Source organism: Lipophrys pholis, assembly GCF_963383615.2.
Source record: "Lipophrys pholis genome assembly, chromosome: 21".
NCBI lineage: Eukaryota > Metazoa > Chordata > Actinopteri > Blenniiformes > Blenniidae > Lipophrys > Lipophrys pholis.
Genome location: NC_137649.1, coordinates 4,805,537 through 4,822,316, shown reverse-complemented (window position 1 = coordinate 4,822,316; position 16,780 = coordinate 4,805,537). Strand labels below are relative to the sequence as shown.

Genomic DNA, 16,780 nt, shown 5'->3' with positions numbered 1-16,780 from the left:
TCTGAAGAAAAAACAAACTGGATGGCTGATCACCTCATGGGAATCATCACTGTGTTTGATCAGATCCAGGTCGTGACCAGACAGTCTGCCGGTCGTCTCTCGGACAGTTTTTCTCCGGCTGCTGGACTCCAGCACCGAATTCAGACATGAGCGCTACGAGCCGCTCGCGTGTCTGAAGCTACGAGTTTAGCCCGAGACATGAAGCCAATCCTGACAGGCAGTGTCAGATGAACCCAGAGTTAATCCTTGAAGTTATCTGGATAAGATCAAGTCCAGTGTCATAGTATCGGCCCCAGAACACACAGGAAATGTCCAACATATACCAAAGCCACCAGGTGAAGACAATCACTCACAAGGAGGGGAAGCCAAGGCGCCTGCAACCAGAGACAGAATCTTATTCAAGCTGCGAATCAGTAAAGTCAAATCAAAGTCAATCAAAAGTATTTTATTCTGGAATATGTGACTGCGGTTTTTCTTTAAAATACATATAAGCACACCCGGAGGACTGTGTGGTGGCCTAAAATCAGATTATCACCTTTGAATCTCTAAAGTTCTTTTCCTTAAGGATCGAGTTAGCCTGAAGAGGATGTCTGGATGTGACTCTTTCCTTCTCTTCTCTCTGTTTGACAGACACTGGGCAAAACATACGACCAGCGTCATCATCTGCAGGCCGGTGTGAAGCCTTCACTGATTCCCTATTTCCCTCATTAGACTGCTGCGGCCCCGTCCAGGTCCAGGTCCAGGTCCAGGTCCAGGTCCAGGTCCAGGTCCAGGTCCAGGTCCAGGTCCAGGTCCAGGTCCAGGTCCAGATCCAGGTCCAGATCCATCTGGCAGCCAGCGCGGCTCGACGAGCTCACAGCCTCCACTGATGCAACTCATGAAAAAAAAGCCTCCTTTTCCCGGCCTTACCTTTGTGTCATGGAAAGTTGCTGATTCGAGTTCAAACCAGGTTGTGGGGATGGTCGGAGGGTTTTAGTTTTTTTTACATATATAAGTCAAGCCTGCCACCTACTGATGGAGCTGGGAACAGAAATTAAAAGCAGCAGATTTTCACAGAAACCTTTTGGTTTGGGTTTTATGCATTTGCTGTGTGTGGTTCTTGTTGATGTGATCAGGTTAAAAACAAAAACTCTATTCAATGGACATGCATGCCAGAAATCATGCTTATCATGGACAATCTGATGTTATGATTGTTTGAGTGTCAACTTGTCTCACATATTGTCAATTCCAAGTAGAAGTACATCGCTTCCTTTCCGAAAACAGTCTCTGCTCCAGGTTGTTAATATTCAGAACATCTTTCTAAAGTGGGAATCTGCAGCTCAAAGGAGGATATCGAAGGTCACTGGAAGTCAAATGATCTCACATGTTCAATGGATAAATTAAACCAAATCAGAACATTGATGATAATGCAGTGCATGATTTTTGTTTGTACGTCACCAGCAGGGAGCCAGCATGGCGGAGGCACCATCATGCAGTGGTGCTGCTTTTCATGTTATTTTACTGTAAGATTCGGAGGATAAAATCCTCTGAATCTGTTTATTCTTACACAAATAATTATTTTGGGCTCTTCCATCACTTTTAAAATCACAATACATTAAAGTTTAAACGATCCAAAGATGAGCTGTGAAGTTTGAAAATGTTTTAGTTCGTATCCAAGTCACCTTGCCTCACATTCAGAATATTTTGCACGTTTGCTTCATGTCCTCCACTTTCCTTTTAACCAAAATGTGTGTTTTGGGTTAAGTGGTGACCGTTAAAATGCCCCGAGGTGTGAATGTTTTGAGAGTGTGTGTTAGTCTGTCTCTCTGTGACCCTTAAGGTAAATGCGGGGATTTAAAAACATTGGATCATCAATTTACGCGATTTTAAACACACATACAGTCGACGATGGTTTGTTTCATCAAAGTCAGATTGAAGTTCACCAATAACCCAGAAAAATAAGAAAAAAAGACTGTTAAAACACCTACACGTGAAGGGAATTTACAACCGTTTCTCTACTTTTAAAATTATGCGGCTCTTAAATTTTGATTGGGTGACACTTTTATAGTTTCATATGTCTTATTTTCAGTCAACATTCACACAAGAATGAGATCTATCTATCTATCTATCTATCTATCTATCTATCTATCTATCTATCTATCTATCTATCTATCTATCTATCTATCTATCTATCTATCTATCTATCTATCTATCCATCTATCGGTTCAGGATTCACTGTTAATCGTTTATTTTTTAAATCAATGTACATAAAGTCTATATTAAAACAGATTAAAGAATCATACTTTAAGGGATTGAACATAATATCAATCACAGTTACTTTCCCCGCTGGAGAGGAACGGTTCTTCAGGCAGGTCTGCTGCCACCTACTGTCGGACCATTCTTTCCAAAAGTGTATTTTCTCTTGATTTCAGACACTCTTCATTGACCCAGCTGTAAGTCTTGTATTTTATTCTGTGATACCCAGAAAATTGGCATTCAATCCAATAAATGCCAATAAAGTTTTATATTTCCATAATGAAGTTTTGAGTTGTTCTTTTAAGAAAAAAAAAAAACATTTCTATTAGTGAAACACAGTGAGACCATGTTGATGTGAACAAACCCAAACATCCAGGCTGCAAATAGAACCACATATCATGAACCAGCTGGGAAGATAAAGTCAATTCATGAAGCGTCGCAACTCCGGACCATAAAATAATTAATGAAATAGTAAAAAAAAATTTGGGGCATAAAATTAATTGGTATTTTAATGAATTGATGGCAGATTTTTGTATTCAATTCCCATTTTAATGAATCACTACACATTTAAGTAATTATTTAATGGTGTATGTATTTTTATTTATTTATTTTGACACATTAGTCCTCTATACAAAACATCATAATTATATCAAATGAAGGAAACGTGAAAAAATTGATCTGGAGGATATATATATATATATATATATATATATATATGGCTTTTGTGACCATTTTCAAAATAAAATCTTTTTTTTTTTCCATGGATTACTTTATTTCAGCAGTAGTTTACCAGTCAGGCCCACTGAAGATGAAATTTGGTTGTATGTAGAACCTGAACTAAACTGTTTGACACTCTTGAGTTAAAACAACAGCTCTGGCTAACGCTAATGCTAATGCTAATGCTAATGCTAATGCTAATGCTAAAAGCCAGCAGAGAGACGGCAGCTCAGCAGCTTTGCGTGTTTTCATTAACGACAAAGGTGAAGTAACTTCAAATGTGTTGATAACAGTAATTAGTTACAAGCTTGTATTGAACCTCGTTCAGCTTGACTTGAAATGTAATTTGAAGTGTTGCAACAGTTTAATCAACGGGTTTCAATCTTGCGCTCCATCACCAGACCAGACTCCACCTTCCCACTCTGCTGTCTGATTGAGACCAGCGAGGACCAGAAGTCGTCGTCAGATTCTCGTCCGGGAGAAACAAGCTCTCCAGATGTCTGCGGCTGACTCATCCAGCTGCAGCGTCGTGACACTCTTGCTCTGTTTCGTGTCTGTGTCCCACAGACCCGGCATGCATGTGGCAGATGAGGAGGCGGTGTGGGAGGGTGGGGATGTCCTCGGGAAAATGTTCTGCCTCCGCCGTCGTGTTTCCACTCAGAGGGGAGCTGACACGCTGTCTTCGACTTTGAATGATGATCTGGAGGACCCAGCAGATCGGCTCTCATCTGCCATCCACACTCTCTCTCTTCAAACTGAAACACTCACACTTTACTGGATCGACAGGAAGTGGATAAAGTCTCGCCTCTGTGTATATTTTTTCTGGGGACTTTGGTTTTCTAGAGTTTGAGTCTGGTTGGCACCTTTTGAAAATGCATGATGGAAGTCACAGGTTGGAATCCGCATTCATGCTGCTCAACGGGTAAAATGTCCAATACAAGTAAAGTCCATGCGCCAATTTCCTGAAAGATAACTGACGTAAGTTCATGACAGTCACACAAACATTGAGACGGGATCTCTTCAAGTTGTAAAATCCGGTTCCAGTCCATTTCCCTCAAACTGTTACACCACTTGCTCGTGTCTGCTGTTGCACCTCAACGCAGTGCAAGTGACGATAAATCCACTTGTAAACATGTGTCCCGTGTGTCTACTGAGCCAACATCCAGACTATAAATCACCTCCCCCACTAAAATTAGACTAGAACGTCTTCCCAGTGAAGTTTTTCCACTATGTCTCAAAAGGAGAAAGCCGCCATTTCATTTTTTCACAAACTTGCACAACACTAGGGTATTAAACTCCCAGAGCAAATCAGCCGATGAGGATCCAGTGTTTCCTCCCAGTACAAGCTCCACAGATCCCAAACCAACAACAAACGGGAGCCGTTCGCCTGATGAACGTGGCTCCACCTGGAGCTGAGCTCAGGTGGAATGAGACACAACATGCGGGGCTGTAAAAAGCCACATCGACCCCCACCTGCCCCTCCTCCACCCCCCCCCCCCCCCCCCCCCCCCCCCCTCCAGTGCACATGTGGTGTCGAATCCCCTCAGTTCGCCGCACATGGAAAGTTCAAGCTGCGGCTTTGAAGTGGGAGGCCGCCGTCGTTACCGTCTACGCCTCAGTCGCTGCGATCGTCGTCGGGATTTATCGCGCATACCTGCTTTAGTGCGCAGGTTTATGGGAGACCTGCTCATGAGCTGCTCAGTCCTGCTTGATTCAAAAATCTGCCGGTTACAGTGCAAATAGTAAATCCTTCCAATTATTCTGAGTGCAGTTTCTGCCACTCATCGAGCTTCACCGGGACTTTGAAAAGCTTCTGTGAGACTCACAGGACAAAACTTTTCAGAAACAAAAACACAAAAATGATGCTGTCTCACCTGAAAACACGGCTTAAATTGCCTGTAGGTGTGAACGTGTTTTTATTCTATGATGGTCCGTGCAGCGTGGACCCTTCACACATTGTTTGCTTAAATCAATTACAGATGCCCAAAATCTGGCCTTTATTAAAGACATATAAAATAGAATATTTCAGCAATATTCTCTCAATTTTGAATACTAAATGAGGAATAAAGTTTAAAAAAAATGTGTGATTAAAAAAAAATGGACATTGTGAGGAAGTCATTCCATCAAGTTTTCTCTTTTCCAGGAAAATTTCGGTTGTTATTTTAAGTTTTTACTTCTCGTAAAATTTCTCTTAGTATCCTAAAATAATTTTAAAACATTTTAAAATATCTTCTAAAAGGCTTGATGCAACCTTGTGGTAGCGGTGGTTCATTTTATGTCAAAGCTATGGGACCAAGAGCTTGAATGCAACGAGCGTCAAGTCTCTATACAACCAACAACAAAATGCACAACAGGGAATTAAAATCAATCCTTATTTTATTTTTCATCTCATTTGACACGTTCTAGGCACACGGCGGAGGTTTACTGACAGATTGATTACCCGTGAGGCTGAGGCTCGTCTAGATGCTGAAGATGATGAGGAGGAGGAGGAGGAGTGTGGTGGGCAGCAGGAGGTGAAGGCTGCTCCGCTCCGCGGCGTTCAGCTGCACGTCGTCCTTCGCTTGACACCGGCTGCAGTCGTCCCCGCACAGCGAGCAGGTGGTCATCTCACGCAGCCGGTCGGACCGATACCAGCTGGAAGTCCTCCGCCCTGCATCAGAGGGGGCAAAGGTCAACCCCAGTCAATCTGCTTACAGGTCTACTCAATATTCAGTCACAGTTTTTCATTTTTATTTTTCTATAAATGCATAGACTATGTGGTTAATATTATTGGATTTACTTAATAATGTCAATATAAATTATTACGCCACACAATAAATATTACAAACATAAAAAGAAATGTATCTGCAAATGATATCCAGTTGAAACTACTAGGGCTGAGTAAGAAATTCCCAAATAATGATTACTATTACTAGTTAAAAATATTTACAATTTTATTATTATTATTATTATTATTATTAATATTATTATTATTATTATTATTATTATTATTATTATTTTCTTTTTATTACGTGATTGAAGTCTTATATAAACAATTGTAAAATATTTATAAATCATTGCAAAATTATTCTTTTTTTTTAAATAAATAATATAAGGTATAATAATTTAATAAAAAAATAACAATTCCAAAATATTGAAATAAAAATCTAAATCTAAAATCTAAATCTAAAAATCTATCATTCCAATTTTCCATTTAATAATAATAATAATAATAATAATAATAATAATAATAATAATAATAATAATAATAATAATAATAATAATACTAACAAAAGAATAAGAATAAATCTTAAAATCGTGGGGGCGATAAATAGTACAGTATCATAATTTCCAAACAGTGTAAACTTAAATATGTTTATTTCAATAGAATACACTATATAATACTACTGCTACTACTACTACTCCTACTACTAATAATAATACTAGTAGAAACATGGTCTTACTTGGTTCATAATAATCGTAAACCACAACAGTTGCCTCCTGGACTTTCGCCACTCTGAACTCCATCACCTGAGGAATGGTCACACACACCTCCTTGCTGGTTTCCACCTGCACACACAAACACAAAGGCAGAGCTTTTATTTCGGGCTGCACGCTCACAGCGAAGAGTGTGTGATACCGGTCGTGGTGTGACTCACAGAGTCCAGGTACAGGATCACTTTCCCCGCCGGCGTCTCCACCTTCTTCACCACATCGTTAGTCTGAAGTCCGGCCGGCGACAGGCTGAAGCCGCTCAGCAGACCCACCTCCATGATGGCCATCCCCGTCATGTTCAGACCAGTACTCTCAGACAGACTGCAGGGGAGGGAGGAAGAGGAAGAGGAAGAGGAAATTGTATCTATTAGAGAATTAGTTGTATACTTTCTTTCAATTATCTATTACTGGAGTTCTTATGACAAAACAGACATTTGAAAATAAAACAGATACAACAATTCTAATAACATACCTTTGATTTCTACAAGATTTTCATTATTGGTTTACCTTTATATGCCATCAATTAAACACGGGTATAGGAAGATTACTGCTTATAAATTAAACTCTTAATAAAGCACACTCATAATAAAATCCAAAAATCTGAATCCATAAACAACTTGGAGTTGTTTCTTTGCTGATGATGTTTGTTAATGAGCATGAGAGCAACCAGAAGCCCTCCACATGCTGCTGGTAGTTACTGGTCCGTCTCACCTGGTGCAGGCGTGCAGCAGCACCTCATTCTGATCGCGGTCTTCCAGGTCCAGCAGCACATTAAACGCTTCGTGGTCATTGGCCTCTCTCCTCCTCCTCCTCCTCGCCAGCACGTCGTTTTTGATGTTGTAAAAGACGTTCAGCTGAGGGACAAGAAGAGGGGAAACCACATTATTCTAGCATCATCTTAATAATTAGTTTCTCAGTTTGAGTGAACAGTGACCAGCAGGTGGTGCTGGTGTTACCTGAAACAAAGCGAGTCCGCGACCTTCTGCCGTCACCTGGAAGTTCAGTTCGTCTTGTGGCTCAATCTGTAACAAAGAGTCTGCGTTTTTACCAAAAAATAAATGATGCATTCATGAGCATGCAGATTTTATAAATAGGAGTGAAAATACTTTAGAGAAGAGGATTTTTGAGAATTTAGGCTGCTAAAGTTCTTTTAAAGGTCCCATAGTATACCATTTTTCAATAGTTTCACGTCTGTGTCAAAGGTCCAACAACATTGTCTTCAAAGTGTTTTTCCCCCAAATCCATCCTCGGTCCTGAATTTCAGCCAGTCTAAAAGTCCCTCTAATGAGCTCTACTGAGAACAGGCTAGTTTGTGTGTCTGTATCTTTAAATGCTCATGAGTTGTGTCTGTCCACGTCAACTCCGCGTCTGTTCTCCAACAGAAAAAATGACACGAGCTCCAAATTATAGAGGGCAAATCTTGTGTACCCGTGGGAGGGTCAAAGTCAGTTTCCACTAGGGTGGTCCAAAATATAGACAACAAAATAAAGTGACTCATGTTGATGATGGTAACCCCCAAATGTATCAATTTTGCCATTCTGACAATATGTGTGAAATATGTGTGGAATTTCAGCTTAATATCTTTAGATTTAGAGGTGGCACATTACTCATGAAGTTTGATATTTTCTCACATTCTTTGCCCAAGTTCTTGACGAATATGTTCTTTAAAAGTTGTAAATACACTGTATGTCGCAGAATTCATAGCAATTCGATTACAAAAGTATGCATTTCGGTAGAGTAAGAGAATTAATTTCTTAGACAATGAAGGAGCGTTGTATACTGAACTGCAATGCATTTCCTAAGTAAGCTGTTATTGTTGAGCTGTTTCATTAGTAAATTGAATGTTTTTTGCAGCGAAAGTTGTCAGCCCATGAGCCACCTCTTAAAATTATTGAACTGAAAAAATATTTTGGGAAGTTCATTTGAATTGTAAAAGGAATAGAATTAGGGAGTGCCGTCAATGATTTTGTTTTAGTAGATTTTTTTGGGACCATACTAGTATCCACCACCAGAGGAAGTAGTTTTTTCCCCTCTGTACTTCATGAAGGGTAAATCTCTGATTCGCCTGTATGAGCAGATGTTCGCTAAAAGGTGGAGGAAAGCAGGTGAGGGTGATGACAGACTTTCTTCACTTCTGATAGACAACCTATAGGGACACATGTTGCTGTTTAATAAATGTTTAACATTAGAAAATAAATTTGCATAATATGGGCTCTTTAAAGATCATTCATACTATTGACTTTATTCTTTTTCTGCCTTTACTTGATTGTTATTTGGTCGAGACGTGATGGTCCTCTCTAAAGTATCATTACTTCCTGTACCTGCTGACTCTGATGAAGCAGGTAGTTCTGCTGGTGGATGTGGAAGGAAGCCACTTTGGTTGAAGCTCCGTCCTTCACCCCGATGGTCAGGTCCAAGTCTCCGGACCCTCCCAGGACCGCAAAGGTGGACAAAGCTTGCAGAGCCATGACCGTGTCCTGAGAGGAAAAAACTGATTTATGGGTCATCCCGCATGAACTGGAGCAGATTTTTTAATTCTTTGTTTTAATTGTTGAAGAAATTCTCGAAATTCTACCGAGAAAATAACTTGCTGGAGTCACTAACGATGCAGGAACCGACAATATATCTGGGACGATTTAAAGAGAGAGCCACACCGTGGACGTCCAATAACGACTCTGAGCTGAAATTCACTGAACGTATTGATCAAGATATTCTGAATGTAGATATGGAGGCTTGTGGACGTCACTTTGCATTGCTGTCAATGTACATCAGTAGATTTCAAGCCCCGTTTACACGACAACGTTTTCATGTGATAAATATTTTTTTGTGTCCGTTTATACGACAACGGTGCTCGAAGCCACTGAAAACACAACTTTTCTTAAATGGTCCCACTTCTTCGCCGTGGACACGTTGGGAAAACACAGCTTTTTGGAAAAGCCGACTCTGTGCAACTTTTTGAAACCGCTACTCATGATACTATATATCACTTTTTGTCAGTCAATCTTTGAGTTGTAATGAATCAAAGCATTTCTGTCACGAATTGCTCTCCTCTGACAAAGTCCATGAGGAAAAATGGATTGAATGGATAAAAAGTGAATAAGCTGATATTTTATTGTACTTACTGTACTGTGCATCAGGCCAGGTTTTCTGGTTTTGGTTACTGGGTTTGGTTGCATGTATTTAACAGTTCACCTGACTGCAATATGAGGAAAGGAAAAGCTAATTAAAAGAAAACGTGATGATTTTACAAGCTTGAGCAAAGCTGATCTTGTTTACTAAACCTGGTTTAATCAAACCGGCTGTCAGCCGGTTTACGTCCCACATCAACCATCTTCAGGCTGTCCAGTATGAGATCTAACAGATCGCTCCTCAGCTGAGTGCACGAGAAGATTGCATGAGTGTGTGTTTGCCCTGCGATGGACTGGTGACCTGCTCGGTTTGTGTCAGCTGTCCAGCACACGGCCACCCTTCATTGAATTAAGCCCGGAGTATCCAACATCAGGGACGTGGGTCAAAACTGGTCGGCACTCGGCTCATTTCTTCAGATTAGCACCACTCCACTGAGACACGAGCTGAGATATCAGGCATGAAAGCTCGCTGCCTTGTTGCTGGCAAACTAGCATTAGCTTCAAAGCCATGCTGCCAGGGTGAGTTTGTAAAAACACCCATAATGCAACAGCTATAGGAGTTTTATGGACATTTTACTATATTTTACACCAGAATGTTTCATTAAAATTGGCTTTATGTTCAGATTTAACAAATTTTTCAGTGCAAATTATCTGGTTTTGTGAAAATAAAGACATTTGCATCATGTATACTCTGCGACACAACAAAACAAATCATTAAAGTTTAAATATGGTTATTAGAGCACTATTTTACCAGCCTCGCCCACTCAAGATGGAACCGGACTGATTGTAGCCCTGAATTAAAATGTGTTTGACACCTCTGGATTAAACAAAGCAGAAAGGTGGATGAAAATAGGAGGACCAAAGGGCGGAGGAGGGCGGAGGAGGGCACAGCAGGACGAGAAGCTGTGGACTTTCACACTGCCATCCCAAAGCAGGACTCGAGGACCGCACTAATGCAGGTGCATGAATGAAATGTCAGGTGTTCAGGCCAGGGGGGGAAAGAAATGTAGCTGAAATCTGTAGATTTGACATAAAATCATCCCAAATATTCTGCTGCTGAGGCTTTGATATATTTGTCACTCATGTCCTGTTTACAGCTGCACGCCAGCGCTCTTGTCGGTGCTCGTGTCGCTGTGGAAGTTTTTCAGCCAAAGCCTTCGCCGTGCCGTTCCAGCTGACTGCTGCGTCTCTGACAGTATTCACATGTTCCTCCTGTTCACCATCTGTCCGACCGGCTTGTGGGGGTAAAAAAAGCCCCCGTTAGTCACTGCATACTCAGACGGCCACAGTCTTCCTCTGATGTGACATGCAACCACAGGCGAGTGAGACATGAATCCAGTTTGACCAGCAGGAAACAAGCGTTTCGCAGGAGAAATGTTTCTTACGTCTTTGTTCCTCTTCTTGTGATCCTCTCTGTGGTGTATCTCAGTGTGTGTGTCGCATTGCTGCGGGTCACGCGAACCCTGAACCCTTCATTAGCGCTGCATTGTTTCGGGAAACACAATTAATGGCATGAACTGCGTGCATCATCGTTAAATGAAAAGAAAACAGATTTCAATCAGCTGAGGAACGTTCTGGCTTACTTGCACTGCGAATCGTCTCCCAGAAATGCTCACGATAGTTATAGTTATTCAAGTTTTGTTAATAAAGTTTGTTTGAGCCTTTTATGAAAGTTAGCTAACGTCTGTTTGGAGCAGCGAGTGTGGAATCAGGCTGATTTGACTTATAGTTAGAAATCTGTTGTGTTTACAAAACAACGGTGCTCAGAGCCACTGAAAACACATCTTTTTGAAAACGCTCGGGTAGACGGTGGAAATGCGGTTACTGTGCACGTGCACCACAGCCGTAGTAAGCAATTCCTCTGCACATGCTCAGTAGACAAACAATCAGAACAAAGTTTCCTCCAGAGTGTCATGACTCCCCGTCCATATTCTCCTGGGGCTCGGTAGTTTTATTTTGACAGTCACCGTAATAACAATCCACTTGTTCGTCTGTCCTGGTCACAGATCTCTGCTCGCTACGTCATTCTCGCTCATCTACACTCTGCACGCGCTCAACTCTGCCTTCATGCTCACTCGACTTCACACAACGTAATAAAACCAGCCAATCACAGACGTGCACAGGGTCGTTCTGATTGGCTGATTCTATCCAATCAGGTCACTATATAGCCGCCTCTCGGAAGACAATACATAAATCAACTGGAGTTTAGTGGCTTATTCTGGATTACGAAACATTTTCCCATTTTTATTATTGAATTAGAAAAAATAGAAGATTTATGAAAAATTGTGGCAAATTTGTGGCACAAATATAATTCCATGGACAGAATCTGATTAGATCTGTGAGGTCTGACCTGAGTGCTTCCAAATCCTCCCCTGTGGTTCCTCTGCTGGCTGAGCCACTTCATGAGGTCCAGACCTTCGGCCACGTAGCCCAGTTGATGTTGCGTTAGCAGCACGTAGGACGCCAGCTCGAGCTCCGCAGAGCGAGGCTGCCATGACGCCGACAGGCTGGCGTCCGGTGACGGCCACATCGGGACGCCGTCTGAGAGGAAGTCAGGACGGGGAGACATGAAGTTAAATATATTTACATTCATAGATGAGGCTGAACACTTAAAATCTCTAGGAAATGGTGCAAAATTTAAAGGTGACTGTATATACAGTAACAGCAACAACAAAATAAAAAAAGGTCTGATTTATCAAATCAAGGCCCCTGTTTTCACATGTTTTCAAGTGAAGCAGAAAAATAATGTTTACGTTTCCCAGGCGCACCACAGCTGTAGTAAATAGTTCTTCTGCACATGTGCATTGTTTGCGAGCATATGTTTCATTAAAAAAACTAAACAACAGCACACACTAGTGGTGTGTCACGTAAACTACATAGTTGTCAGTGTTTCTGCCTTTCCTGTGTAAATGGACATTGTTTTCAAAATGTTTCAGAAACAAAAACAACATATACAAACACTAATCCTTTAACCCCCAACCTTCTTTAATGCCAGAAAACAATTGTCATCTTACCTGTCATCTCAGCTCGCCCAATCAGATTACTGAGGGCAGTCATGGCGCTGGGGCTTCCTGCCCGAGCCAGAGCGTAGGCCACAAGGCCGAGGCTGTAGTTAGAGGGGACGCCCAGAGCGAGGCGGGCCTCCAGAAACGTGAGGGCCGCAGAGACCTTGCTTGAAAACTGAGCCTGGCAGACAAAGAGCAGGTCAGCAGAGAGTGAGTCGGTAGCTCAGACTGACAGTTTAAGGACAAGTTCTTACAGAGTGCAGCATGGTAATGTCCACATTCAGGATGGCAAAAAGGAGAGAGAGACTTGCTTCAAGTGAAAAGTCATTGTTTTTGTTTTTTAGGTTTTTCTTTAGCGTTTACACAACAACTTTTTCAAAACCATGTTTGTTTACATGTAATTGGCAAAAAACCTGAGAATAATGTAGTTGGCATGCCAGGCCTCTAGTGTGTGCTGTTGTTCGTTTTTGTAATGAAACTACACACGTCAAGCAGAGAACAAAACACTATGATCATTATCAATGGGAGAACACGGACATTCCAGTGGACCGACGACCAAGTTGAATTATTATTACGGTGACGGTCAATTATAAAACTACCAAGTCCAGGGGAATATGGACTGGGAGTCATGACACTCTGGAGAAAACTTTGTTCTGATTGTCCATCTACTGAGCATGTGCAGAAGAATTACTCACTACAGCCATGGTGCGCATGTGCAATATCAGTGTTACAGAAAAGCTGAATTTTCCTCCCGTTTCCATGGAGACAGAGTTGGAGTGTTTTCAAAAAGTTGCGTTTCCCCCCATTTCCATGTCGTACGTCTCCATAGAAAAAAGGTTAAAAAAGCTCCCGCTTGGGAGTCGTTTTCAAATAAATGTTCGGTGGCTCGAAATAACATTGTCGTGTAAACGTCAACCCAGAACGCAGCAAAGGTTTGTCATTTTCACTTGAAAATATTGTGTAAACACGTCCTGAGTGTCTGTCGCCGTCTCTCACCCGGATGCCTGCGTCCTCCAGCAGAGCGATGAGGACGTAGGCCGTGAGCGAGACGGGCCCGTCCAGGCCTCCCTGCAGCTCGGTGTGGATGACCCTGCCGGGCTCCTGGAACCTCCCGTCGGCCCCCTGCTGTGTCCCGATCCAGGCGGCCGTGCTTTGCATCACGTGATCGTCGATGCTGATGAAGGGCCGTGCCTGCAGGAAACACTTCAGCACGAAGGCGGAGAGCCTGAAACACACAGATGTGTTTATAAGATGAGGCAGTGTGTTCCTGAAGTGTGTTTGGATTGTAACCTACCAGGTGCTTCCAGAGGAGTCCTGCTCTCCGAAAGCACTGAAGGAGCCGTCCATCCTCTGAAAGGAAAGCTCCCGTTCGTATCCTGGTGGGAAGGTCAGCACAGGATGGACGAGGGAGTCAGTACAAAACTCCTCCATGTTTTCAGGATATTAACCCTTTTTGAAGCAACTTTTCTTTTAGCCGAGTGCAGTTAAAGTGCTTCTTTGTTGACAAAATCTGATTATATTGGAGTATACACAGTACTGTATAGACAGGGCTGTCCAACATATGGCCTGTGGGCCAAAACCAGCCCGCAATAAGCTTCAATCCAGACAAACCACCAAGAACATGGTGAAAATTATAAAAACAAACATTGACTCTTTTTTTTTTTGAAAATTTCTTAAGAGTAGCGACACAACACAACACTGTGAGACTCAAACTGAAATATCGTATATGTATAGATATATTTTGAGATTGTATTTATTTTCCATCAAAACTGTTTGTTTTTGGTATAATACTAACATATTCATCACGTGTACTCTGCACCACAATAAAGAAAAATGTTGACGTTTAATTGAAATACTATTATGGCACTATTTTACCGAAAAAATTCAAAACATCTTAAAATATGCTATAAACAACAAAACAAAAAACAAATTAAAGTCTAGATTCACTCCCATCATACACGTTATTGGTACATGCATCTCCACCTTTCATTGTCCCATGTTTCCCTCAGTTGTTATGCAATACAGTAGTACAATTCAGGGCAGTGTAATATAGAACAGGGGTGTCAAACATAAGGCCCATGGGCCAAAATCGTACCATAAGAGGCTCCAATAAAGCCACAGAACCAACAAAAAAACCTGTAAAGATTTCAGAGAAAACATTTTCTTTTCTTTTTACATTTGATTGTGTCATTTGAACATTTCACTGTATTTAGCATCAGATGGTTTCATTAAAATTGGTTTTAAGTCAAAAGTTTAGTCATTTTTGGTGGTAATTATTTTGTTTTTTATTAAAATAGAGACATCCTGTATACTGTGTGCCACAACAAATAAAAGTATAGAATTAAGGTTATTTTGCCACTATTTTACCGGTCCGGCTCACTCAAGATGAAATGTGGCCTTATGAACTAAACTGTTTGACACCCGTGAAACAGAAAATCAATGGTTTGTATCGATTGTCGATTTTATTGTCTTCCAAGTTACATGAGCTCCATAGCACAACACTGCCCCCACAGGTCATCAGTGGTATTACTGTTTGCTGCACATCCGCGTTGAAGGTATTTGTGGCTTCAGAGTTCCTATTCCCAAGTATTCACGTGATTGCTGTATAAGCGACGTGTGATGAAAGCACCTGCGAGCATGAATCCCTCTGCTCGCTGCCTGATGTCCGGGTTGTCCTGGCCGGTGGCGCTCAGGTACTGCAGGACGTAGACGTTCGGGGCGAAGTTGATCATGTTCTGCTCTCCGCAGCCGTACGGCAGCTGGATCAGGGAGTCCAGACCACTGATGGACGGGCCCAGGATGTCACCTTAATCACAGAGAACATGTGACTTTACTGCATTAGTTTGTTTTTTTTGTTTTGTTTTGGGGGTTTTTCAAACATATCTGTCGGTCTGGCAACAAAGTTTTTGGACCACCCATTGGAAACTTCCTCACAGATGTGTGGAAATTTGAGAGACACTCGTTGGACTGAACTCACATAAAGTGCATGTTTGTTCTTTGCTTGTGATCTCGTCTCACCCCGACAATAACCAGTGAAAAGCCGCCGTGCAGCAGTCCATCTGTTCATCACAGCTTTCATTCAGAAATCCTTGATGTCGGGTTTGTGAACCGCGGCCAGCTGCTGCCCAACACTTCACTTTTAAGGACCCCGAAGGTCTCGTTACTGCCGATGTTATAAATTTCCTTTGCGTTCACACCTGAAGTAGCACAAAATATGGCCTGAGGCTGCACCTTGGGCTTCATTACATGGAAAACTCTAACAGCAGGCGCATTAAACAAGCGGCAATAAAGCAACACTAAATGTTTACTATGTCACCTCAGCTTTAAAGCTGCAGTGTGGGCTGTGTTTACGGTACACTCAGTAAACCTTATTGTTACTCTCCCTTGTTTTTTAGCTCATGTGGTCCCAATGTGCCTCATACCAACGGCTGTGACTGAAACTCTCCCGCTGCCCTCCACGACATCCGGGGGGAAGGAGAAGTGGACGTCTCTGGAAAGGCTGGTCTCAGACGAAGAGAGCTCGAGCAGCAGCGAGGCGGAGAACGACTGCTCAAGTCCTTCGGCCTGACAGCAACATGAAAAGGAAAACAAACAAACAAACCCGGTGAGTAAGATTTCTGGGAAAGTCCGAGCTGTTAATCAAGTTGAGCGCCGCTCGGTCACATTGAAGGAATTTGTTTGTTGTTTGAAGCTCCAGCAGCGGCTCTGATAAACACCACCTGACTGCTTCAGCTCAACGACAACCATGTTTGGTTGAGCAAGATGCTGAATGTCAGACTTCAAAAGCTGCTTTGGTTTTGATTAAAAACCTGCTTCTGCTCACGAAGACCTAGTGGACCCAGTTATTACAACATCCCCGATGAAGGAAATCCAAGACATTAATGACCAATCATATAGCCACTATTTCCAGGAAAGAGTCTGAACCCGTCACTACTTTATTACAGGAGAGAACCAATGGCTCACACACTCCTGCAGGTAATCAAGACTCCGTTTACGCAACGTTTTCAAGCGAAAACACAAAACGTTTGTTGTGTGTTGGAGGTCCGATGACACGACAAGGGTGCTTGGAGCCACTGAAAGTGCATCTTTTTAAAAACGCTCCAACGTGGAAAGACAGTAAATCTTCACTGCTTGGATTTGTAGCTGAATCTTTACCCTCTACCCGAACCCGAACCGGACTGATGTGCCCACTGCAGCTACATCAATTCCGCCCCACCCCCC

General features: G+C 42.1%; 1 protein-coding gene across 1 annotated transcript in view; it reads right to left on the bottom strand.

Moving 5' to 3' along the window:
- Nucleotides 1-5,312: 5,312 nt before the first annotated feature.
- The window catches only part of cd109 (CD109 molecule), a gene marked incomplete at its 5' end in the record, with an annotated part of 30,234 nt that continues 18,766 nt past the window's right edge, over nt 5,313-16,780 (bottom strand). The window contains 12 exons of the mRNA XM_080491071.1: nt 5,313-5,602; nt 6,396-6,501; nt 6,591-6,747; nt 7,138-7,280; nt 7,383-7,448; nt 8,748-8,903; nt 11,905-12,095; nt 12,569-12,740; nt 13,556-13,784; nt 13,854-13,935; nt 15,189-15,365; nt 15,982-16,123. Coding sequence (XP_080347197.1) covers nt 5,412-5,602; nt 6,396-6,501; nt 6,591-6,747; nt 7,138-7,280; nt 7,383-7,448; nt 8,748-8,903; nt 11,905-12,095; nt 12,569-12,740; nt 13,556-13,784; nt 13,854-13,935; nt 15,189-15,365; nt 15,982-16,123 — 1,812 coding nt within the window. The 3' untranslated portion in view covers nt 5,313-5,411. The remainder of the gene's footprint in view (nt 5,603-6,395; nt 6,502-6,590; nt 6,748-7,137; nt 7,281-7,382; nt 7,449-8,747; nt 8,904-11,904; nt 12,096-12,568; nt 12,741-13,555; nt 13,785-13,853; nt 13,936-15,188; nt 15,366-15,981; nt 16,124-16,780) is intronic.